This window comes from Chelonoidis abingdonii, chromosome 1, assembly GCF_003597395.2.
Source record: "Chelonoidis abingdonii isolate Lonesome George chromosome 1, CheloAbing_2.0, whole genome shotgun sequence".
Classification (NCBI taxonomy): Eukaryota; Metazoa; Chordata; order Testudines; family Testudinidae; genus Chelonoidis; species Chelonoidis abingdonii.
The window spans coordinates 88,494,930-88,521,237 of record NC_133769.1 but is presented as its reverse complement, the minus strand read 5'-3'; the positions used below and the strand labels follow the sequence as shown (position 1 = coordinate 88,521,237).

General features: G+C 48.2%; 1 protein-coding gene across 2 annotated transcripts in view; it reads left to right on the top strand.

Annotated features, from left to right (window-relative positions):
• The first annotated feature begins 21,313 nt into the window (after positions 1-21,313).
• NTN4 (netrin 4) overlaps positions 21,314-26,308 on the top strand; it is a 96,848-nt gene continuing 91,853 nt past the window's right edge. The window contains exon 1 of one of the 2 annotated variants that reach the window (XM_032798623.2): positions 21,314-21,992. In XM_032798623.2, coding sequence (XP_032654514.1) covers positions 21,869-21,992 — 124 coding nt within the window. In that variant the 5' untranslated portion in view covers positions 21,314-21,868. The remainder of the gene's footprint in view (positions 21,993-26,308) is intronic. The other variant, XM_032798622.2, reaches the window with a different exon arrangement.

Here is a 26,308-nt window from a genome sequence, read left to right as displayed (position 1 = left end):
GCAGCAAAGGCTAAAGGACTCTTCTCAAATGTGGGTGAGATCCCCAGGATCTGTAGAAGTCCCAGAGAAACCACAGGAGGCCAGAATCATCTGTGTGAGTCCCTTTGCCCCTGCACTTGTTCTGCTCCTATGTGGCTCCCACAACAACCTGGCAGCACAGCTCCATTGCAGCCATGTTACCATGGCCTTTCCCTGGCCGTGGCAAACACTAGCGCTCCCAGGATGCATTATTTTTTCTGATTAATTTCCACAGTGCTTGAGAGAGGACAATATGTATTCTCCTGGCCCTGTGACAGACCCACCCATTCCTGCCCCTCTCTGCACGCTGAGTCTCCATCCCTTTTCCTAGCATCTGCTGATGTGGTGGCTGAGCCCCCTTCTGGGAGAAGGGGCAGGAGCTCCCATGTGCAAAGGAGACCCTTCTTGTGTGGAGCTAGTGGGGGACAATCTAGGCCTTAGTCATTAACAAATACATTCAGATTATGCGATCGTTCTTTAAGTAGCTCTTGCAATTCCAATATTGTATAAGAAATATTAGCATGGAGAATAGGTCCATCATGTCCACTATTTTGTAATCATATTTCTCGAGTTCAGTAAGGCTTTTCATACTGTCTCACAGGACCTTCTCATAAGCAAACTAGGGAAATACAGCCTCAGTGAACCTACTGTAAGATGGGTGTACAACTGGTTGGAAAACTATACTCAATGAGTAGTTATCAATGGTTCACAGTTAAGCTGAAAGGACGTGCTGAGTGAGGACCTGCATTGATCTGTCCTACATCCAGTTCTGTTCAATATCTTCATAAATAACTTGGATAATGGCGTAGAGAGTACACTGAAAAAGTTTGCAGATGGTACCAACCTGGAAGGGATTGCAAGTGCTTTGGAGGACAGGATTAGAATTCAAAATTCAATAAGGACAAATGCAATGTGCTGCAGGGCCGCCTGGGGGGGGAGAGGCGGCGGCAAGTGGGGCAATTTACCCCAGGCCCTGGCACCGCAGGGGCCCCCTCTAGAGTTTTTCGGGGCCCCTGGAGCGGGGTCCTTCACTCACTCTGGGGGCCCCGAACACTCTCACGGGGCCCAGGCCCTCGGAGCTTCTTCTGCTCCCGGTCTTCACTGGTGGGGGGGTCCCTCCGCTCCGGGGCAGAAGGACCCCCTGCTGCCGAATTACCACCGAAGCGGGGGCCCACCACCACCGAAGTGCAGCCGGATCTTCGGCGGTAATTCGGTGGCGGGGGGCCCTTCCGTTCCGGGACCCGCCGCCGAAGTGCCCCGAAGACCCGGCTGCACTTTGGCGGCGGGTCCCACTTCAGCAGTAATTCAATGGCGGGGGCTCCCACCACGGGTCTTCGGGGCACTTCGGTGGCGGGTCCCGGAGCGGAAGGGCCCCTCGCCACCGAATTACCGCCAAAGCAGGGGCCCCCCACCGCCGAAGACCCCAGACCCCCAGAATCCTTTGAGTGGCCCTGACGTGCTGCACTTAGGATGGACTTATCAATTGCACAAATACAAAATGGGAAATGACTATCTCAGAAGGAGTACTGCCTAAATGGATCAGGGGGTACACTGGATCTCAAACTAAATATGAGCCAACAGTGTTATATAGCTGCACAAACCATGAGCAACATTCTGCATTAGCAGAAATGTTGAAAGCAAGACATGACAAGTAATTCTTCCACTCTACTCAGCATTATAAGGCTCAACTGGAGTACTGTATCCAATTTTGGGCACCACATTTCAGGAAAGATGTGGACAAACTGGAGAAAGCCCAGAGGAAAGCTAATCTAAAATGATTAAAGGTATAGAAAACGAAGAAAGAATGAAAAAATATTGGGTTTGTTTAGTCTCGAGAAGAGAAGACTGAGTGGGGACATAGTTTTCAAGTATGTAAAAGGTTGGTATAAAGAGCAGGGTGATAAATTGTTCTCCTTAATCACTGAAGACATGGCAAGAAGTAATGGGTTTATATTGCAGCAAGGGAGATTTAGATTAGACATTAGGAAAGAATTCCTAACTGTAAGGATAATTAAGCACTGGAACAAGTTACCTAGGGAGGGTATGGGATCTCTGTCATTGATGGTTTTTAAGAACAGGTTAGACAAACACCAATCAAAGATAGTGTAGATAATACTTAGTCTGGCCTCAGTGCAGGGGACTGCACTAGATGACCTCCTGAGGTCCCTTCCAGTCCTATATTTCTATGATTCTAATAGCTATTAGCCAAGATTGTCAGGGATGTAACTTCATGCTCTGGGTGTGCCTAAACCACTAGCTGACAGAAGGTGGGACTGGATGACAGGAGATGGATCACTCGATAATTGCCCTATTCTGTTCATGCTCTCTGAAGCATCTGTCATAGACCAGTGTTGAAAAACAGGATGCTGGGCTAGATGGACCATTGGTCTGACCCAGTATGGCCGTTCTTATGTTCTGAAGTACTGGACACAGCTAGGGGGTCAACAGATTTTTCTGTTAGTCTGTTCGTTTGAAATCATGAAACAGGAAGGTACAAATCTGAATGATTTGAAACAACCGTTGTACTCGCTAAAAGTAATGGAGCATAAACACTGATTGTGTGACATGCAAGACCATTGGGGAGAGAGAGATGCTATAGATCAGGGTTTCTCAATCCAGATTTGGGTTGCCAGAATGGGTCAGAGTTGCATGGGAGCTCTGTGAGGAGGTGAGGCAAAAAGGGTGACATGTTCTGCCCCCATGGGGGTGAGGGGTTCATGGGGGAGGATTGAAGAGCCCAACTTGCACTCATCCTGCCACACTGGCTCCTGCTGCTCTACTCACGTGGGACTGGTTGGGCTCAGCTCCCCACACCAGGTATTGTGAGCAGTGCATGGAGTCTCAGCATCACTCACTTTGGTCCAGCTGCCCCTCCATCATGACGGTGGAGGTCTGGCTGGGCCAAACTTGAATGAAGAATGTTGTGACCCCATGTGCCAGGTCTCAATACCATTCACACACGCACGGCCAGCCCCCTATTAGCAGAAGGGAGGCCTGAGCCAAAGCCAACCAGTGTTGTGACTCTGGAGGTTGCAACACCTGGACCAGGCAGTGGAGTCAAGCCCAGCCAGCCAGTCCTGTGGGACAGGAGCTGCAGGAGCCCCTGTCATAAACAGATAGCTAAGGGTTAATGTTTCTTTTACCTGTAAAGGGTTACAAAGGGAACCAAACACCTGACCAGAGGACCAATCAGGAAACAAGATTTTTGAAATCTCAAAGGGGGGGAAGTTTTGGGTGTGTGTTCTTTTGTCTCGTCTCTGTTGCTCTCTCGGCTCTGAGAGTGATCTCTCTATCTCCAGGCTTATTCAAGTGTAGGACAAACCGGCGGTAGAAGACAATAGCTTATATGTTTTTTGTATTAACATGTGATGTATTTTGTGATGTTAAATGTATTCTTTTTTGATAAGGATGTTTATTCATTGTGTTTTATTTTAAGGCATGGACCATGATATATTATCACCTATCAGAGACATTTTTAGTGGCTTTTTTCTTTCCTTTTCTATATAAAACGGCTTTCTTTTTTAAGACCCTGGTTGCAATTTTTTTTTCTCTTGTAAGGCTAACTAGAACGAGGGCGAGGGAAAATTCTTTTGTGTTGAGTGACAAGCTTGCACTATTAGCAGGGACTCTGCAGAGGTTTTGAGAGAAACCTGATCATCTCTGTGTTTGTGTTTCAAGGATTGAAGAGGCGGTAAATCTCCGTAGATACCAGTGGTGGAAGATCTGGAGGGAGGGAAAGAGGGGGGAAGGGAAGTGAGGTCTATTTCCCTTGGCTTTGTGAGGATTCAGGGCATCTGAGCCTTGGTGGTTCCAGGGGAAGTTTTGGGGGAGACCAGAGTGAGCCAGACACTGGGCAAGTTTCTGGCTTGGTGCAGCGCTATACAGATTCTAAGCTGTAATTGAAGCTATGGAGGTTTCATACAGGCTTTGATGATACTAAGGACCGTCCCTTGAATGTTTTCTTAATACATATGTTGGGGCGTCTGATCCCCTATGCAGTTCTTAGTATCTAGGTTTCGTGTAATAAGGGTATGTGATTGCTGCAGCAGTAAAAGGCAGTGGCATAATGACCTGGCACGTTTCTCATAGCAGAGATGTATGGCCTGGAATCCCTCTCTGCAAAGGTCGCCATGCTGAATAGTGTTTTTGGAGACAAAGAGGTCGAGGTGGACTCCTTGCCAGAACGCGAGCTGAGCAGAGAGGGGCTGCGAGGGCGCTGTGAAAGTCTTGGAGCTTGGCTGGGGCGAGAGAGTGAAGGTGCAGGCCCTGGTTGCGCTCACTGACCGCCAGAATGCACCCGGCTGGGGGTCCAGTTTCACTGTACTACGAGCTTGTTTTAACCTGTTCGTCGTCATCGAAATTAAAAACCTCTAGTTTCTACTGGCTGGTGAGAAGTTCACGTCTGACTCGCAAAGTGGGACGTTGCAGGACCCTGTCGGTCTTCCCAGGCCCCGCGCCTGGCGGACTCGCTGTGGAAGGTGCACGTGGGAAGTGCACGGAGGGGCAGAGAATGCTGAATGCTCCAAGGAGAGACCCAGGAGGTGAAGACGTGTGAGCTTCTTGCCCTGAACAAGTCTGCTCCAAGGGAGAAGAGGCTCCCCAAAGTCCTGACTGGCTTTGTGGGGAGCTGTTCCAGAGCATCACCCGGTGACTCCGTGACACAGGCACCCATATTTTGGACACTAAGGTTCAGAATTGGGACTTATGCTATATGACAGCCCCTGATGTAGGGTTGCCAAGCATCCAGTTTTTTACTTGAATGCCCAGTCAAAAAGGGACCCTGGTGGCTCCAGTCAGCACAGCTGACCAAGCCATTAAAAGTCCGGTCAGTGATGCAGAGGGGCTAAGGCAGGATCCCTGCCTAACCTGGCTTTGCGCGGCTCCCAGAAGCAGGAGCCATGTCCAGCTCGTAGGCGCAGCGGTGGCTAGGGAGGCTCCGTGTGCTGCCCCCGCCCCAAGTGTCAGCTCTGCAGCTGGGAACTGCAGCCAATGGGAGCAGCACCTGCAGGTGCAAGCAGTGCACACCACGCAGAGCCACCTAGCCACCCCTGCGCCTAGGAGCTGGACATGGCAGCCACTTCTAGAAGCGATGCAAAGCCAGGGCAGGCAGGAAGCCTGCTTTAGCCCCGCTGCACTGCCACCCAGGAACCACCTGATGTAAGCACTGATCTGCTGGAGCCTGCCCCAAACCCGCTCCCACACCCTAACCCCTGCCCATGCTCATAACCCCCTCCCGCACCCTAACTCCCCCTAGAGTCTACACCCCAACCCCATGCTCCAGCCCTAAGCCCCCTCCCAGAGCCCACATCCTGCACTCCCTCTGACACCCCAACTCCCTGACCCAGTCCTGAGCCCCCCTCCAGGATCCCAAACCCCTCATCCCTGGCCACACCCCAGAGCCCACACCCCCTCCCACACCCCAATCCCTTGCCCCAGCCCTGAGCCCATTCCTGCACTCTGAACCCCTTGGCCCCAGCCCTGAGCCCACACCCCCAGCCAGAGCCCTCACCGCTTCTTACACCCCAATCCCCTGCCCCAGTCCAGAACCCCCTTCTGCACCATGAACCCCCTATTTATGACCCCACTCTGGAGCCCACACCCCCTGCCAGAGCCCTCATCCTCTCCCACACCCTAACCCTCTACGCCAGAACAATGGAAGTGAGTGAGCATTGGGGAGAGCAAGCAATAGAGGGAGAGGGGACGGAGTGAGTGGAGAGTGGGTGGGGCAGGGCGGGGTCTCGGGGAAGGGGTGGGGCAAGGGTGTTCAGTTTTGTGTGATTAGAAAGTTGTCAACCCTACCCTGCTATGGTATACGGGATGTACTTATTTTGTATTTCTTATGTTAATTTGTATATTATATATTGTGGATAAGAAATATTTAGTGAGCCAGATGTACTTTGCAGTAAAGTTATTTACTGGGTTGTGACAGACCATCAAGGTTTACAAATGAGAGTCCTGAGTATCCAGAGCTGGGGCATGAGCAGTCAGGCCTCGTGGTCGGAGCTGGAGTCAGGAACCAGGCAAGGAGTAGGACTGGAGCAGACCAGAGCAGGAAAGCAGCAAGTTTGGGGCACCCAGGCAGATACAGGAGCAATTGCAGCTGCAGATGTAAGCTTGGAGCAGCCAGTCACCTGCTACTGCTGCTAAGCTTCAAAGCAGGACAGCTGGATCCCCTCCATCAATCAGGTAGTTCTGCTGTAGCTCAGCTGTTGATTAATCTACCTGGAGGCTGAGCTAATTAGTCCCAGGCTCAGCTGCAGGCCCTTATTCCTGACAGTACCCCCACCTCAGTGGTGCCTTCTGAGGGTTCCCAGGTGTCTGGTTTTCTACTGGAACACCTGGTTGAAAAGGGACCCTGGAGGCTCTGGTCTGCACTGTTGACCAAGCTGTTAAAAGTCTGGTTGGCGGGGCTGGCAGGCTCCCTACTTGCCTCCATGTGGCTCCCAGAAGGGGCCGGCATGTCCCCACTCTGACTCCTAGCACAGGGGGCGGCCAGGGGGGCTCCAGGCACTGCTGCCGCCCCAAGCACCAACTCCACAGCTCCCATTGGCCGGGAGCCACGGCCAATGGGAGTTGTGGGGGCGGTGCCTGCAGATGGAGGCAGCGTAGAGCCCCTTGGCCCATCCACCTAGGAGCCAGAGGGACATGTCACCACTTCTGGGAGCTGCCCAAGGTGAGCGCTGCCCAGAGCTCGCACCCTTTCCCATGCCCCAAACCCCAGCCTTGAGTCCCCTTCTGCACCCAAACTCCCTCCCAGAGCCCGCACCCCCTCCTGCACTCTAAACCCCCTCATCCCCAGCCGAGAGCCCCCTCATGTACCCCAAACCTCTCATCTCCAGCCCCATCCACCAGCTGGAGCCCTCACTCCCCCCTGCACCCAACCCCCTATGCCAGCCTGGAACCTCTTCCTGCACCCCAAACCCCTCATTTATTGCCCCAGCCCAGAGCCTGCACTGCCAGCCCAGAGCCCATACCCCCTCCTGCACCCCAACCCCCTTCCTCAGCCCGGAGCCCCCTTTCACATTCTGCATCCTTTGGTCCCAACCTGGAGCCCCCTCCTACATCTCAAATCTCTCATCCCAGCCTCACCCCAGAGCCCGCACTCCCAGCCAGAGCCTGCACTACCCCAGAGCCCCTTCCCGCACCCTGAGCCCCTCATTTCTGGTCCCACCCTGGAGCCCACACCCCCAGGCAGAACCCTCACCCTCTCTCACTCCCCAACCCCTTGCGCCAGCCCGGTGAAATGAGCAAGTGAATGAAAGTGGGAGAGAGCACCAGAGAGGAGGGATGGAGTGAATGGGGGCAGGGCCTCAGGGAAGGGAAAGAGGAGGAGGTGGGGCCTCAGGGAAGGGACAGAGCAGGAGGTGGGGCAAAAGTGTTCAGTTTTGTGCTAGTAGAAAGTTGGCAACCCTTTGCTTTCTAGAGGCCCTTGGGCCTGTCTGCTCAAAGTGAATATGGTGGAAGTCCTGCAGCAGGTCCAGTGCATGGATATTCTCCACAGGTTAGGTCATCTGGCCCATGCCCTTCTCAGTTCACTAGGTACAGGAGCTTACCTTGAACTTGCTGGGAGTCAAGGATTTTCCAGATCAGTATTCCTCTTGCCAGGGGGATGGTGGGGGGTGGTAGGTTGGAACATGCTCAGAACACATTCTCTGTATATGTCTTGAGGAGGGAAATATGGAATACTGGATGAATCTTCAGTGACTTGGGTAGTTGCAGCTTAAATGTTACCAGGCTGATTTGATCCAGGATTGACAATTGGCCCATGTATTGGTGCTCCAATGTGGCTGAAGGGTGGGATGATGTGAGGTTCTGGGTTGATAGCCAGACCTTATCCCTTATGGCAAGGTTGAGGATGGCATGGCGGCCTGGTTGGCATTGTGCTTATTTTGCTTCTTTAGCAGCCTGTAAATGTTCCCTGAGGTCTTGTTGCACTTGGTGCAGGCAGCTAACCAGAGCTGCCACTGCAGGTACTGGGAGACTCACTGAACACACAGCTGGGTGAAAATGTTGATGAAAATCATAATTGGCGTAGAATGGGCACTTGTATGAAGGTGCAGGTTGAATTATTGTATGCAAACTCTGTGTAGGGTAGCAGAGACCCAGTTATCTTGATGGTAATTCAGGAAGCATCAAAGATATTGCTCCAGATCTGATTGATCCGTTCCATCTGCCCGTTAATCTGAGGTTGATACGCTGATGAGATAAATGGCTCTGCACTAAAGACCTTAAAAAATTCACGCCAAAAGTGGGACATGAACTGTGGACCTTGGTCTGACATGATAACAGATGAAAAGCTGTGGAACCGGAAGACTTTTCTTCCCAAAAGAGAGACACTGTTTCCTGGCCAGTAGGAATTGGGCAGCAAGAAAGTGTGCCATCTTGGTCAGGAGGTCAACCATGAACAGCACCACCATGCACCCATGAGAGTAGCACAGCTCCACATCAGGGATCAAGGCTGGGGCAATGGTTGAAGTAGATAGGGTAGCTTCAAGCACGGGTTCTTGGTCCAAACACTAAGGTCACAGGATTTTACATAGCTCTTGACATAACAGCTCAGACCTGTCTACCAGAAAATCTGTGAAATCAAGGCCTACATTTTAGACTGGCCAAAGTGCCTGGTGAGCAGCATGTCATGGTACAGTTTTAAAATCTGGAGTGTAGGCTGACCTTCTGGGGCATAAATTTGTTCCATATGGTAGCTGGAACTCTGAGTCAGCCTGGCTGTCCACATTACCCAAGGTCTAATGGATGTGGATGGCGAACAGATCATGAGGCAATAGAGACAGAATGGAGGATGTCAGGCTACTGACCACTGTTCTGTTTACAAAGTTGAATGATTTGAGCACTGTAGAAAAGGTTCTGTGCCAGGCTCAACCTACCTATTCATTCTTTGTGGGACAGCACATCCACCCTTCTGTTCCTAACCCTGGAACAGTAGGACACTATGAAGTTGAATTGAGCTAAAAAAGGAGGGATTAATGGATCTGGTGCTGCTTGAGTGTTTGGTTGTATGGAAACACTCCAGGTTCTTGTGGTGTATACGGACCTGAACCAGGCCCCTTCAAAGAGATGATGCCACTGTAAGAATGCTGCCTTGATTGCTAACACTTCTGTATCCCTAACGTTGTAGGTTTATTCCTGTAAACTAACCCCTGCAGAAAGAAAATCACATGGGTGGAGCTGATTATGGGGTTCTATTTGTTGCAATAACACAGTCTCAATGGCAAAGTTTGATTCATTGGCTTCTACAGTAAAGAGCTGGGTGGGATCTCGGACAAGGATGGGTGCTGAAGTGAACGTCTTTTTCAGTTGCTCAAAAGTGGACTGGGCCTCTGAGGATCAAATGAATTGGGTTCCATACCCAATGGTGGAAGGATGGAATAAACCTTTTTCATCAGCATAGACAACTTGTTCCTCATAAGTCAGTGAATTGCTGATAGAATGGGGTTTCTCCAGAACTTTCATGAAGTGTATGCTGAATATCATAGATCATGACTCAATGCAATAGGGAAGGATGCATCCCGATGTTCCTCCAGTATGCTAGCCAAATGCTTCTTCAGAGTCCCATGCAGTTCTTTGTGGGATGGTACACAGCAGATTTATAATGTACTGTACCAATATTTGTCAGTCTTTACACTCTCTTGATACAGAAGAGGTCCCATTATTGGAAACAAGACTCTCTGGCAGGCCACACAGTGCTAATACAGTGGTTAGACAAGAAATGGCCTCCTTTGAGGTGCCTTGTGAAATCATGAATGTAAAGGGGTAATGTGATTAATAGTCTGTAACAGTCAACGGTGTGCAGCCATGCAATGCAATTTAGGGGGCAGTAATATCCACTGCAGTTCTCTGCTATGATCTGTCTAAGGGTGCTGGAACTTGGGACACTGGGATGCAGAAGCACCCTCTGGCTTGAAGTGGTTTCCATCATATACAGGGTTTACAGTTTTGTTCAATGGCTTTCAGAATCCCCATTATAAAAATTGTTCCAATGCCACTGCTATAATTACTGGTTCCTAAGGGGCCGGAGGAGCAGCAGTACTATGCATTGTGCAGGCTGAGCATGCCTTCACATGACACTCAAAGTCTGAGTTCAGCCCTGGCCACCAAGCATAACCACACAGAAGTTCCTTCATCTTCATAACTCCCAAATATCCTTCATGAACCACATCAAGGACTGCTTGTCGCAACACTGCTGGAACAATCAACCAGGCTCATCTGCATAAGATACAGTGAGCAGCACAGTTCTTCACCGTGAACTCAGAATAAATGTTGTAGAATATAAGCAAGTTAATTTAAGGACTGGGTCCATCCAGCCTTCCTGCACAGCACGTATCACCTTGCACAGTTGAGCATCTTGAAGAGTGGTGACAATGGTCCACCCTAAATCATTCAACCCATCTTACAGTAAAAAAGTATATGGTGTGATCTGCGGTTCTGCATATGAGGGCTCCAACCTAGCAGAACTTCTTAAAAGAACATCAAGAAATAAATTACGTCTTCTTTTGATATGCGCCAAATTAGTCATACTGCTACAGCTGAATAATCCACTGCTGCAGCCTCACACTCAAAAGATCAATGGCTTTATGATAGATACCCAGATTAGGCAAATGGTCAGGCTCTAAGGTAAAATGTCATCCCCTAAGTAGACTTTGAAGCATACAATAACAAAAACTATTGCCAAGAACTCTAGCTCAATCTGGGAATATTTTGCTTCCATCAGAGTGAGAGTACAGGATGCAAATATAACCAGCTGTTCGTCTGGGAGCAGAACTGTGCCCAGACCTCAATTGCATACATCAGTTTGAATCACTATGGGCTTCCATGGATCAAATAAGCATGGGATTGGATCCAATGGAGCGCTTGATGCAAGATTTGAAAAGCCTGGTTTGCCTCTTTGGTCCAAGCCAACTGTCCCTGGCTCTAGTTTAAATCTTACAGTGGCTTGGCAAAAATACCAAAATGGGGCAGAGCATGGCCATCTATGTATTGAGCTAGGTCAAGGAATACACATAAATCAATATGATCAGTGAGAACCAGTAGTGAAGCAACAGCTTTAGCCATTCAGGTGTCCAGTTTCACACCATCAGCCAACAGAGAAAACCCTAGAAACTCTACAGCATCTTTTGCAAAACTGCACTTGGCCACATTCAACTTTATGCCAGCTTGTTGGAGTTGGGTTACCACCTGGGCCAGAATAATATTATGCTTACAAAGGGTTTTAGCAAAGATGAGCATGTCATCCAAATAGCTACATGCACCTGGATATTTTCCATGATCTGACCGACCACCTTCTGAAATACCTCAGGAGCAGAGACTAAACCAAAAGGAGTTGTTGATAGCAGTACCTCCCAAATTGTGTGCTGAAAGTCAGTAATACCTGTGGCTGAAAGTTAGCAACTCTCTCTCAATAACTGGATTCAATAGAAATCCAATAGAAAAAAATCAGAGATTCACTTACCAGCATGTCACATCTTCGAAGCCGGCTTATGTTTCACATTTATTAAGTGCTCTAAAATCTGTGCACAGTTGAATGTCACCATTCTTCTTGCATACAATCATCCTGGCTGAGGTCCAATATGTAGGCTTTTACACCTTCCAAAGGATACCATTATCTTTCATGCACTGCAGTTCTGCTCAGATCTTGTCCACAAGAGGTACATGATATGCAAGTGGTGCAAAGGGCTTGGTGTTCTAATCCAACTAAGGAGAATATGTGTATCCTGTGGGCAGAACACCATCACCATTAAACAAATCATGGTGTCTCTGAATGATATGTTGGCTATCCCCTTCTAATCTAGCCAACATAACCACACCTGATGTGTCCTGTGCAAATTCATGCATAATACCAAGATGTAAGCACAGATCATAGGACAATAATGGAACTGCATATGCAGCCGTACCTTTTAACAATGTAAAACTTTGCAGTCAAGGCTATACCTTTTGTAGAGCACAGAGCATAAAGCTTCACCCACTATCTGCAAAGCACACAAATTCCAAGCTTTTATAACCACTGCAGTCAGGCAAATATCCCTCCTCCTGGTGCTGTCATGGTAGATTATGCTGCAGTTAGTTTCCTCCTCTTTCTTGGCCCCCTCCTGCTCTTGTGCCCACTTCTCTCTCTTTCTATAATCTACTTGCTGGCTGCTACCCTTCAGAACTATGCAGTGTAGTTGTAGCCCTGTTGGTTCCAGGGTATTAGAGAGATAAGGTGGGTGAGGTAATATCTTTTATTGGACCAACTTCTGTTGGTGAGAGAGACAAGCTTTTGAGCCACACAGAGCTCCAGAACTGTAACTCGCATATGGTACTGTCTTCTGACCTCTGTGCAGCTGTATTCCCTGGTGCCAGGATGATGCATGCTGCTCCATGCCTAAATTAAAGCAGATATTTCCTGACTTTTGAGCATTTAATGGAGCAACCTTTAAGAGTGGCTGTAATCCAAAAAGTGACTATGGAAAATGGTACCATCCTACCTGACCAGATAAGTTCTCTGTGCTTACTCAGTCTTATTTGCTGGCCAGAATAAGACTTCATTCTTTTTTGCTTGGTTTGGTTTTGGTTTATTTTACGTTTGCTAATCCTGCAGACCAGCACAATTGAGAGACAGTGAGCTGGATTCTATTAAATTGAAAGATTGGGAATTGGGGCTAAGTCTTCCTATGAGCATGTACAGTGTCTAGCATATTTGAGGAATACTGCACTATAACAAAATAAAAATAGTAATCCTTCTTATGCATCATCAATAGAATTGTTTACTAGGTGCCATCCAGTTACATTTGTGCAAACCTATTAACAATAATTTAAATGAAATCTGACTGCTGATGAAAATTCCAATCCTTAAATTATATCAGTACATAGGTGTTGGAACTAAGGGTGCTGGGAATGGCTGCTGGAACTCCCTCCCCCCCTCCCCCCCGTCTTGAAGTGGTTTCCATCATATACAGGGTTTACAATTAGGTTCAATGATTCGCCGCACCCCAACTATACAAATTGTTTCAGCACTCCTGTACCCTCATCCTCAGTGAACTATGTCACTGTGATTTTCCACATATTTTTCAGTTTATTTTTTTTAATTTGGCAGGTTCTAGTGGTAGACTTTTTTTAAATTATTACACTAATACCGGAACAAATCAACATACCCTCAGAGCCCCGACCAGGGTTATTCTATCTACTACCCAAGATCAGGGCCGGTGCAAGGATATTTTGCGCCCTAGGCGAAACTTCCATGTGTATGGGTGGCATACCATCTACAAACTGAGGCAAGGTGCTGGGTAAGAGTCCTGCTGAGACTGCTGTCCTGCCCAAGTGGGCACAGCCTCCATGAGAGAGAGATCAAACAAATCACGCTCCTTCTGCATGATTCCTCCAAGCACTCTTCAGGCAGCTGCTATGGGGCACTCAGGCTTGGCCTCCTGTTGCAGGCAAAACACAGCAGGCAGGCTTTAAAACTCAGACAGAGCGCCCAGAAGGACTCAGGGGGCCTGGGCAAAGCAAAATCAGGGCACTTCCATAAAACATTTGCAATCTATAGTAACACGTATTAGGAAATGTAAAAATAACTAGTGAATACATTCAAAAATTAATTGTAATAATTTGAAAATGAACTAATACACTTATTAAACATTAAAAGCTTGTAATGGCATGTATACATTTGCAATTACATAATGGGCAGTTGCTGGGTGATGTGATGTTGGTCCAGATGGGCTGTCGTTGCCTGGGGTGGTGCTGTTTGCCCAGGGGTGGGGAGCTAGGCTCTGGATTCAGGGGTGCCCAGCTCACAGGGCTGGGCTCAGGAGATGTGGGAGAAGTAGGTAGGGGGTGCCAGCTCAGAGGTGCGGCTCAGAGCTGGGGGTCAGGGCTGTGGGGGGGATGGGGTCAGGGGGGTGCCTGGAGGCACTGGGGCAGCTCACTCTGCAGGCTGCTGTTCTTCCAGCCATCCAGGCAAAGGGGAGCAGGAGCAGGGACCAGCCAGGACCAAGGGGACAGGAGCACAGCACTGAGGCCGCACCTGTGGGGAGGCACTTGTTACCTTGCCCAGTGCGATGAGCGTTGGATCCTCTTTCTTCTTCCGCTCCACCAGACCACCGCTGAGGCTCTTTCTTCTCTCGTGCCCCCCGTGGGGTAGTGGGGCTGAGCCAGGGGCAGTTGCCGCTTTCCTCCAGAGGAAGCCCTGGTGTTGCGCCGCGATCGCAGGGCCCTGCCACGGATGCGCTAACAGAGCTGCGCAGCTTGCCCAGCCGCCGGCGCCCCGCCCGCAACAGAAAAATTGCAGAGGCTGGAGCCCCCTCTCTGGAGCAGGGAGGGTCTGAGCCTCTGGCCTGCCGCCAGGATTCCCTGGAGACAGTGCCACAGCAGGCCCGACCTCTGGCCGCGGGGCAGCGGCGCGGCTGACCCCGAGGGTTGCCCTGGGCTGCCGCGGGGGCTCCCTGAACCCGGACGCCCTGGGTCCCGGGCTGCGCGGAAGCAGAGGGCGCCTTGCCCGGGGATGCCCTGGGCTCCGGTGTGCCGTGGGGGCTCCTTACCTGGGGGACGCCTGGACTTGCTGCGCTGCGTAGGCGGCCGCTGACCCCGTGGGCGCCCTGGTGCCGGCTGAGCTCAGACTACCATCTTCCAGCAGCGCGGGTTGCAAACCATTTAAAAAATTTGGGGGCACGCTTTTTGATGCCCAATCTTGGCCGCCCTAGGAACTCGCCTTAGGTTCGCCTAAATGGCTGCACCGGCCATGCCCAAGATCCACAAACCGGAATCCTGACGCCCTCTCGGGCATTGGCTTTACATTGAAGGGCTGCTGGATATGTGGACTCTATTCAACCCTATGCCACCAGCACTCCGCTATCTCCGTGACCCACTGATTTCTGAGGAAACTACAATGCATTGTCACTCCCAGAAAAACACCCATCCTGCCACCATGGATTGTGAGGCTCTCTACACACAAATCCCACACACAGCATGGTAACTGCTCGGAGACAGTATCCGTATGATGTGCCACAGCACAAATGGCTGCTGAGCTCATGTGCCTACCTACACACCAAACTATTTCAATTTGATCACAATATATATCTCCAATCGAGTGGCCTGCTATGGCACCCTGGATCCCACAATGCCAAATTTTGTATGAGCTGACCTAGAACACTTCCTCAGCTCTCGTTCCACTCAACGCCCCTTCTCTACCTACGCTACATTATAACTTCATCGATCTGGCCATGTTGGAAATCTGGAGAAAATTTCTCACACGATTCAACATCCCCCATTCAACCTCAGCCATGGCCACTCCTACACGGAAGAGGTCACTTTCTAGACACCACAGAGAATAAGGATTGTCAGATTACCCACCTATATATCGAAACCTAACCGACCGCCTTGCCTGCCTTCATGCCTCCAGTTTCTCATCCGGCACATACACGATCCATTGTCATTCAAGCCAGCACTGAGGTACACCGCATCTGCTCTACCCTCAGACAGGAGAACCACACCTTACATAAATCTTCCACAGCTTTCAAAATCCTAAAAACCCGTGAGGAAATAAGCGAAAGGATCAACAGACCAGACGTGTTGTACCAGAAGCCTCCTACTGCCAAGGACAAACCCAAGAAAGAAATCACAGGACTCCACTGGCATCACAGTACAGCCCCAGCTAAAACCCTCCAACGCATCATCAGGGACTACAACAATCCTGGACAATGAATCCCACACTTTCACAAGCTTGTGGCAGGCCATCCTAGCCCAAGGACAACTGCCACCTGACGTCATTCTACACCAGCAAAATTGCACACACACCCATAGTAACTTCCAGCTCAGACCATCCATGCAACCATACCTCGATGCCAACTCTGCCCACATTTATCACTACACAGCGACACCATCACCAGGACCTAACAGATTCAGCCACACATCACCGGTTCATTCACCTGCACATCCACCACAGATAATATCTACGCCATCATATTGCCAGCAATTGCCCCTCTGCTATTGTACATCGGCCAAACTGGCAGGTCTCTTACGGAAAGGAAATGGACACAAATCAGAATATTAGGATGGCATTAATACAACAAACTGTAGAAGCACTTCAACTCCTGACCACACTATAGCAGACCTTAAGGTGGGACCAGCCTTCCAGCAAAAAAATTCAGGGACCAGATTTCAAAGAGAAACGCTGGCTTCAGTTCCATCTGCAAATTTGACACCATCAGGCTCAGATTGAACGGACTCGCATGCTTGCAATTACAGAAACCAGTTTCTCCTCTCTAGGTTTTTCACACCTCAGCTGCTAGTACGGCCTCACTCTCCCTGATTGAACTAACCTCGTATCTCTAGCTTGCTTGCTACGCGATATCTATATCTTGTCCCTTACTGGCCCTGGAAATTTCCACTTCATGCATCTGACAAAGTGGGTATTCACCCACGAAAGCTCATGCTCCAAAACGTCTGTTAGTCTATAAGGTGCCACAGTATTCTCTGCTGCTTTTACAGATCCAGACTAACACGGCTACCCCTCTGATAAATTATTTCAGGGATAGTAACTTACTGAAGTTGATTCCTAAAGTATTGTAAAAATAGATAGTGCTTGTGATCCAAACCATCCACTTTAGCTCGTTGCTGCTTTTCCCAAGTTTGGGGACTATTTAAGCTTGATCTCTATGATCCACTTATGTTGAAGTGGGTGGGGTGTCATAATAAATGGAATCAGTCCGTCATAAACAGGAGGCATTTATTAAACACAACAACTGCATACAGACTCAAACAAACAGACATCCACACAACTTGAAATCCAGTTTTGTCTCCTTTGTTTACCAGGAACTTGTCTGGAAATCTAAACAGTACATAGAGACATCAAGTGTTTAATAATACACTTCAAGTAAATATATTATTACAGAGAGATTCCAGGAAAGGCTGCTCTTGGGCTGGACTTTTCCCCTTCTGGATGTCTTCTGCTGCCGCCTAATACTCTTGGAATTAATTGAGTCCAGACCCAACACTAACTACATATCCCTCTGATATTTCCTCTTTATGTGACTTTTGCAGGACATTGATTTCAAAAGATGCCACTCCCTGTACAGGACTGAGTGTCTCAGTCCTATACAGGGAATGGTATCTTTTAAAATCAATGTGGATCAACTACACAGTTAAAGAAATGAGTATTGAAAATACAGCCTGACGTTAAAAAAACAAACCACTTTTCTTGATTCTGTACAATTAAAAAGTCTTCCTCTTGTTTTATTTCAAGTCTGTCTCTGTCACTTCAACTGAAACAAGCAGTCACTCCTGTTACCAATGTGGCCAGCAGGGTGCATATCACAGTTTGTCTAGCATATGATACCGCCAATAATGTCCATTACCATGTGTGAATCAATCACAAAATCATTAGATGTGGTCCTCTTAATGTCACAGAGAAGAAAAAACGCAGGGAAAACACTTCTAATTTAGGATTCTGACCTTCCTTATGCATTAAGGGCCTACCATATACATTAATGGCAATGCTCTCATTAACTTCAGCCATGCAGGATCAGGCCCCCAAATAGCAACTTTCCATAGCTAGTAGTTGCATTACTCATTAGCACCCAAAAAGGGGTGGAGGTTAAACTTTTAAATATATATGTGATTTTTTTTTTTATTCCTGACATTTAGATCAATTTAAAAGGAGGATCAAACTAGTCAGTGACCAAATTAAGAGAGAAACTGTAATTGAAACACTGGAACTGTTTCTTGTTTCATTGGTTTCTGCTTACTCTGACAGATTATGCAGTAGAACCATGTAAATTTCAAAGGTTTTTCCTTCCTTCCTAGAACTAATCTGCCATGATATAATTAATAGATCCTAAGACCAGAAGGAACCATTATCATCATGTAGTCTGACCTCCTGTATGCCACAGGTCATAGAGCCTCACCTGGTAATTCCTGAATCAAGTATATAACTTCTGTTTAAACTACAGCATAACATGTAGAGAGCTCTCCAGTCTTGATTTCAAGACTTAAAGTGATGAAAAATCCATCATGTGCTTAAGAAAGTGGTTCCAATGGTTAATCACCCTCACTGTTACACAAATTTAGATGCAAATTTTTATCTTCAGCTTCCAACCATTTAATCTTGTTATGCCTTTTTCTGCTAAAAAGCCATCTACTATCAGAAATCTCTTCACCATGTAGCTACTTATAGCTCATTCATGAACAAGCTATTTCTTAACCTTCTCTTGGATAAACTAAGTAGATTAAGGTTCTTAAATCTCTCACTGTAAGGAATGTTTTCCAGACCTTGAATCATGCTTGTAGCTCTTTTTTGAACTCTTTCTAGTTTTCCAACATTAGTAGAATGGAATAGATCTTTGAAGAGGAAATACACAAGTAGGATATCATTTTCCTGGACATTTAGAATGGTGTAGTGGAAGAGGACAGTTGTGGTGTGCTATGTTGAGAGCTGCAGACTATAGAGATGCTTTCTGGGCCCGTCATTTATGGTGGAGGATGGGGGAATATTCTTGTAGCCCTCCAGCCATGGCTTTTCACAAAATATGTATTTTCCTTAAATAATTACCTTTTTAAGTTGCAATTTCTGATGTTCATTCTCAGCACAGAAGGGTTAGAAGAACCAGCATGGAAAGCTTCTGAACAATCACTTTTTTTTTTACTTATCTGAATCTAACCTGGCAGGTGAGCATGTTGCAACTGTTATGAAATTTTTCAGCCTTTATTCTTTCCACTTTGAACTTGGATAACTTTATTTTAAAACAACTGCTCTCATATTTAGATCACCTTTCAGCTTTCCCCCTCCAAGATTAAAAAATGTTTTATAAATATCACTCCATTGATCGTAGGTTTTATAATTCTCTCATGTGTATGGGCTACCAAAATGCCCTCTGAGAGGTATCTAGTCCTGTTATAATCCATTATGGTTGTAGAACTGTACCATTTGCCTCCAAGTATTCAATTATCTCTATTTCGATAACACAGCTAGGCTGATAGCTTTTGAATATCTAATTTTCAGTGCAGATTTACATAACACAAGAGTAGGCTTCTCATTTCCACCACTGATGTCATTTTCTTTAATCCTCAGCTAGACTTGTGCAGTATGCATATGTGTGTCTAGACAGGAACTCACTGTCCCATACCCACCAGGCTAATCTCTTGTGTGCTTACCACTTGATAGTTGTAGTGCTGTGCTGCAGACTGACTGTCACCTCTCTGAAAGGACTGGATCCAGACTTCTGTGTCTCATCCTACTGGTGGCTGCTGAGGAGACAGAAGGTCCTAATGATTTCTAGTTCACACTTCGCAGAAGGGGAGGTGAAATGCGGGGGCGGGATGAAGGGAATCAAGTACAGGTGTATTATGATGAGCACTGTTTTATGTCGTTACTCTGGTGTAGGGATAGTCATGAATATGTGTATGTTTAAAGAAGAAGCAAGAAAATGGCTTTCAGGGCAGTGCAGTCTCCAATCCAGCCCTCCTCCCTCCTTATGTCAAATAGGCCCCAGCAGTGTTCAGGTGGGAGCCTGGAAGTGAGTTGTCTCTGCTTCATGGGCCATTTGACACAAGGGATGTAGGACTAAAGGATGGCTGAGCTGTGGGGCCGGGGCTGGGGCTGGGGGCAGGGGATAAGGGCTGGGAAGCAGGAGGGGGTGATTGGGGAGTGGGGGTGGCTGTGGCAATGGGGTGGCTATGGCAATGGGGTGGCTAATCTGGATAGGAGAGGGAAACTGCTGGGGCAAAATGGCTGGAGGTAGTGATGGTTGAAGGAAGGAAGTGGGTGGGAAGGATAACTGAGCTGGAGACAGATGGTTGGGAGAGCTATTGGCTGAGAGGGAAAAAGGATAATTGGTGGCAGACGGGATGGCTGGAAGAGGGAAGGGCAGGAGGGCTAGTTGGGCTGGAGGGGGAGAACAGGACTAGCTGGGCTGGGAGAACAGGACTAGCTGGGCTGGAGGGGGAAAGGGAGAAGGGCTAGCTGGGATGGAGGGAAGAACAGGCAGGGCTGGATCCAGGTTTTCTGCCACCCCAAGCGGGGCGGGGGGGGGGGAGAAAAAAAAAGCAGCCACAGCAGCATAATCGCGCTGCTCCTCTCTTCGGCGGCAATTCGGTGGCAGGTCCTTCGCTCCAACAGGGACTGAGGGACCCACTCCCAAATTGCCACCCAAGAGCCGGATGTGCCACCCCAGTAGCAGCCATAGTGCTGCCGCCCCAAGCACCTGCTTCCTTAGCTGGTGTCTGGAGCTGGCCCTGAGAACAGGACTAGCTGGGCTGGAGGGGGCAGAACATGACTAGCTGTGCAGGGAGCAGGGGGCTAGCTGGGCTGGAGGGAAGAACAGGACTAGCTGGGCAGGGAGCAGGGGACTAGCTGGGCTGGAGGGGGAAGGGGAGAAGGGCTAGTTGGGCTGGAGGGGGAGAACAGGACTAGCTGGGGCTGGAGGGGGAGAACAGGACTAGCTGGGCTGGGAGCAGGGGACTAGCTGGGCTGGAGGGGGGAGGAGAGAAGGGCTAGTTGGGCTGGAGGAAAGAACCGGACTAAGTGGGTTGGAGGTGGAAGGGGAGAAGGGCTAGCTGGACTGGAGGCGGAGAACAGGACTAGCTGGGTGGGGAGAAGGGGGCTAGCTAGGCTGGAGCAGAAAGGGAGCAGGGGGTTGGCTGGGCTGGAGGGGGAAAGGGAGAAGGGCTAGCTGGGCTGGAGCAGGGGGCTAGCTGGGCTGGGGGGAAGAACCGGTCTAGCTGGGCTGGAGGGGGAAGGGGAAAAGGGCTAGCTGGGCTGGGAGGAAGAACCGGTCTAGCTGGGCTGCAGGGGGAAGGGGAGAAGGGCTAGCTGGGCTGGAGCAGGGAGCTAGCTGGGCTGGAGGGGGAAGGGGAGAAGGGCTAGCTGGGCTGGAGCAGGGGGCTAGCTGGGCTGGAGGGGAAAGGGGAGAAGGGCTAGCTGGGCTGGAGGGAAGAACCGGACTAGTTGGGCTGGAGGGGGAAGGGGAGAAGGGCTAGCTGGGCTGGAGCAGGGGGCTAGCTGGGCTGGAGGGAAGAACCGGACTAGCTGGGCTGGAGAGGGAAGGGGAGAAGGGCTAGTTGGGCTGGAGGGGGAGAACAGGACTAGCTGGGCGGGACGGAGTGGTTGGAAGAAGCGCTGGTCGGAGCACGACGGGGAGGCTGGGACTGGCCGAGTGCCCGCCCGCCCGCCGTCCATCTGACTGAGGAGGCCCCTGAACACGCTCGGGTCTGAGGCGGGCGAGCCCGGGCGCCCCGCAACGCTCCCGCCAGCAGCTGGCAGTCGGAGCTGGCTGCTCGCCCCGGCCTCAGGGAGGCTGCTCCGGGGGGCACAGGGAGGCGGGGTGCGTGGCGGGCGCCGGTAGCTGCGCTGGAGGAGATGTGGCTGGGGGCGGTGTCAACCCCCAGCCCCCTGGAGCGGCAGCCAGTCCCTTCGCGCTGGCTGGCTCCGTGCTCCTGCTGCAGTACAGCCAGGCTACAGCCCGCGGAGCCAGGGGCTGTCAACGGAGGGAAAAGCCAGCGAGGGAGGGGACCCGGGAGCCGCAGGCACAGAGATCGGGACTAATGCAATAAAATGCACCTCCTGCAAGTGCCCCTTGGGAGGAAGCAGCCGCAGGAGGCGGCGGCGGCCGGGAAGTGAAAGGGCCAGAGAGTTCAGCTTGCCATGCTCTGCACGGGAGCAGCACCAGCCCGGCGGGTCCCCGCGGGGAAGTGAAATGTTCTCAGCGAGGCACGCGGCTCCCCGGGGGCTGGAGGAGCCAGCAGCTGTCCCGCGATGTCACTCCCCGGGGGAGACTTGGGGGCTGGAGCCTCCCTCCTGCCCTTAGCACTCCAGTGAGTGGCGAATGAAGGACCTGTCAGGAAGGATTTGCTCAGGAGAACCTTCTTCATGTGCAGAAGAGATTCCAGGCTCCTGGTCCTCCTCCCTGATTCATGCACTTTGACCAGGAGTTTGGCCATGGAGAGCTGGATCTGGCTCATTGTACTTCTGCGCTGCTCTGCTGTAGCTGCAGGTGGGTCTTGATGTATTTTCATTCCTTCTAAACCCTCTCCCCAATCATTAACCTTAGGAAGGAATAAAGCTTGAAGCTGCTGTGGAACACAGTTTCAGACTGCGAAATCACTTCATATTCCCTGTCTTCCTCCTTCCACAGCAATAAATATATGTAAACCGCTGGTTAAGGGCAGTATTTAAACTGAACGATCAAAGTGTTTCTTTCTAGCCCGATTATCATTTTCAGAGCGAACAAAGAAGAGTTTTACTTGCAGTGTACACCACTGTGTATATGAACTCACACCCTTAGACTTTTCCTGTACAGGTTTCGGATCTCAATGTTCCTTAGCAGCCCCTCAAGGAAAAGATGTAACATTCGCTTTTTAAAAATGTGATCGGCTCATTAAAAAGTTCCTAAGAGAGTGTCAAAAGTCAAGTGGAATGGGAGAGCCAGGGAAGACATCAGGAAGGCGCAGTTCGTCCAAGAGGGAAAGATGACAATGTAGCAATACTGGTTAATGCCATTAAGCTGTTTTGTTTTTTTTTTCAACTCAACCCTTTTTCTGCCTATGGATACAGGGAACAGGAGCTTTCTTAGCAGGAAAGAGAATAAGGAGCTTGGATTATTTTAGCTATAGCTGGAATGACCTCTAAAGGGAAAAAGTGCCTCTTCCATGGTCAAAAACAGTCAGTGTTTCTGAGAAGTGTGCATTCACATCTCAGGTTCTTTTGTTTTGTTTGGGTTTTTATTGATTCCTCCGAAAGCGGTCCTCAAACAGTAAAATGTTCTAGGTCAAGTCACCTTTCTTTCCCTTTTCCCTTTCCTTTCCCACTAGTTCCTGGACATACTATGGGCATATTTCCCAAGTCAGTTCTCATTTTGCCAGAACTGATTTTCAGGAATGCAAATTACATTCCGTATGGGGTAGCTTGTCACACTGCTTCCCATCCAATACTGCAGATGCACACCAGCAGTCTTGTGTCCATCTCCTCAGCCTCAGCAGTAAGGGGAGTTTTCAATGGCTAAATACTGTAGGTACAGACTGGCTAAGCAACATCTTAGCGGGGACATGGTGACTGTCTGGAATAGTTTGGAGGTAATGAGAATGAAAGTGAAAAAATGAATATTTAAACAGAACACCAAGAAAAGCTTCCTGACACTGAAAGTTTAGGAAACTCCACCATGTGAGACAGCCAGAATTAGACTGGGCAAAGCACCAAACAGTGCACTGTAGCTGCCCTGGTAGGCAATGAAGTGGGTGTCCTGATAAGTGTTTTCCAGCTGTAATTCCTATGCACTATCCCTTTATCACATCTGACTCAGAGGGAAAAGTCAGACACGTGCATTCTTTCTGAAGTAACTGCTACTTCAAGTTTATGCACAAGCAAAGCAGTCTAAAGATCTCAAATAAGATAAACATGCCTGGACTTTACTGACCCTTAGCACTGACACCCCACTGTGCCTCCGCTCATGTTGCTCATAGCACCTTTACCTGAATTAAAGATAAGATAGCTTTCATTCACTCCCTTTGGCTGACTTATTTATTTAGAAGCTCCTTGGTATCTGGGTAGCATATAGTACACCCCTGTACCACTAAGATTGTTCCTTACTGCTTGTTCTGAGTCTTACCAGCTAAGATCTACAAGATAATGTAGCTCTAACAATCGGGGTGTCAGTTACTATCCTTCGGTGTGGGCACCATTACTTCAGTATTAGAGGGGAGTGAGGAAAGCAGAATTCACAATGTAGTAAATAAAGTTTTTAGTCATGCTTATAATTATCTTTAAAGTACTGATGTCAAAACTAGCACACAGATAAAGCTTTAAACCCCTTTCCCATCCTTGCCAAATGTATTTAATATAATAAACACTTTGCACTTACAAGGATCTCAAAACACGTCACAATTAGGCTTTAATATTGTGTTATATAAACTGTTTATATAATGTTTTCTTTTTCAAGCCGAGGACTGATTTTCTTTTTGATCAAACCTCATTATCAGCTTGTTATAGAAAACTCATATAATCAATTGCAAGAGTGTACATGAAATGTTACTAGGCAAGTGTGTCAACTGAAAAAATGCTTAAACAGGACCCATATGTTAGGCTGGGATATTTTACAGGTGAGTCTTGGTGTACCTTGTATGCTCTTGTCCATTACTAAAGATTGCTGTTCAGTGGTTTATACAGTATATAGGGTATGAAATAGCATATGGTTAAGCATAACCATTAAGGGGTATGGAGATGCACCTTTCTGGTAGTGGAAGAGCTGATGTGAATTTGTGGCTGATAGTGAGAAAATCTTTATGCTCCAGTCTGTCAATTTTGCGGCATTCTTGTGGTAAACAGCACTAAGCCAGAAAACTGTCACATCTCAAAAACTGCAGCACTCTGCATCCATCATTCTCATTCTTTTCATTTGAAAAAAAGCTTCCTATTATTCAAAGATTTTGTTTTTTCCCCCAATATAAGAAGCAATGGCTTGTGAATTTCAACAGCCTGAACCTGTCCTCATAGACTCCAGTGGGAGCAGGATCCACTCCCAAATGAGGAATGAAAACTATAGGCCTAATTCAAAGCCCCTGGGAGTATAGAAATAAGGCTTTGATGCTAGCAGGGGCTAACCACTTCTGAGTATCCTCAACTACCATGGACTTTAATGGGAGTTGTGTGCTCAGAACATCATGGACAAGCTCAGACCTCTGCAGGACAGAGCCCCAAAGAGAGAGGCCTACCAAAGGACTACAGAAAGTGTTTTATTTACATTAATCCATTTGTTAATTTAAATATAACGCATGTGCATCTGAACAGTTACTGTAAGAGCCTAGGGCAGAACTTATAGGTGAAATCCTGGCTCCATTGAAATTCCCATTGACTTTAGCAGGGCAATGATTTTAGTCCACGTTTTCCTCTATATACTATACAATATTGAGCACAAAGATAGCACTTGATCAATATGGATACTCATTAAAAATCATATTGGAGTCCTGACTAAGAACTGATATATTTATTTCTTCACAAGAGTGCTTTCTATTAGAGGCAGTAATTTGAAATGTAATGGTGGAGGGTGCTACAGTAAACGTTCACCTGTTTAACGGGTAACTTCACTACAATAATGTAGCTAAAGAATCCAAGAAAGCAGCCAACACATGAAGTCAGCCCATGGTAGGCCTAGCTGACAGGGCTGGCTCCAGGCACCAGTGAAGGAAGCAGGTGCTTGGGGCGGCCAATGGAAAGGGGCAGCATGTCTGGGTCTTCGGTAGCAATTTGGTGGCAGGTCCCGCAGTCCCACTTGGAGGGAAGGACCGGCTGCCGAATTGCCACTGAAGCATAAAGTGGCGTGGTAGAGCTGCCACCTAAGTGCCGCTGATCGCAGCTTTATCGTTATTTTTTTTTCTTCACTGCTTGGGACAGCAAAAAAGCTGGAGCTGACCCTGCTAACTGTTAACGCACATGGTAAAATACTTACTTCCCTATCTCTCAGGAGAGCTGTGTCGTTTAGTTTATGTTTGGTCAGTACTTTGAACAGGGATAAGTGTTGTTCTGTTAATTTTGCAGTTGTATTTATTCACTGTTATGGGCATAAGTGTATTTTGTAAATTTGAGCTGAGACTGTCTTATTTTAGTTCTTGCCTGCAACTGTCCTTTTTAATGCACTTAATTTCTTATCCCTCTAGGGGGATTCATTATTTCACAGAGTATTTTGATCATTAAAATCTTTCCAAGATATTTGTAGCCAATGCCCATTTGTAAGTGCTTTATAAACAATGTTCCACAGCTTTTCTGAGTAATCTGTATAAAAAACCTGCATAGATCCTTGGTATTAGAAATGAGGGGAGGGAAAATCTATCAGATCATTAAATCTACCCCTCTGCTAATGCAGGATAGAGCTCCAGTGCAACTGCTGTATACCAAAGCTGAATAACAATAATAGCCCCCAGATAAAGGATGTATTGGATATTAAACCAAAATGACACTTGAACTTAGCAAAAAGACCAAGAGGAAACCATAATCGATAGTGCATAAAGCTTATTGTGTATGTTTGGCCCAGTGATAAAGAACACATTATGCACCTCAGATGTTTTGGCATGCCCATTTTCAAGTCATCAGAGCTGTTTTGTTTGTTTTTTTTTAAGTTAAATGGCTATGGGTCATAAAATAGCATCTAGTTCCTGACTGACTGTCAGCTTCATGAATAGGTGGAAAGTTTATAATAAAAATTACTAAACCATGACTGTAACTTTGCTAAAGATTTCACACTGAACCCCTGTGGTGATTTTATTTTCTGTGTAGACACTGTAATTGCATGAGTTTTAAATCAACAAGACTTCTAGGCAA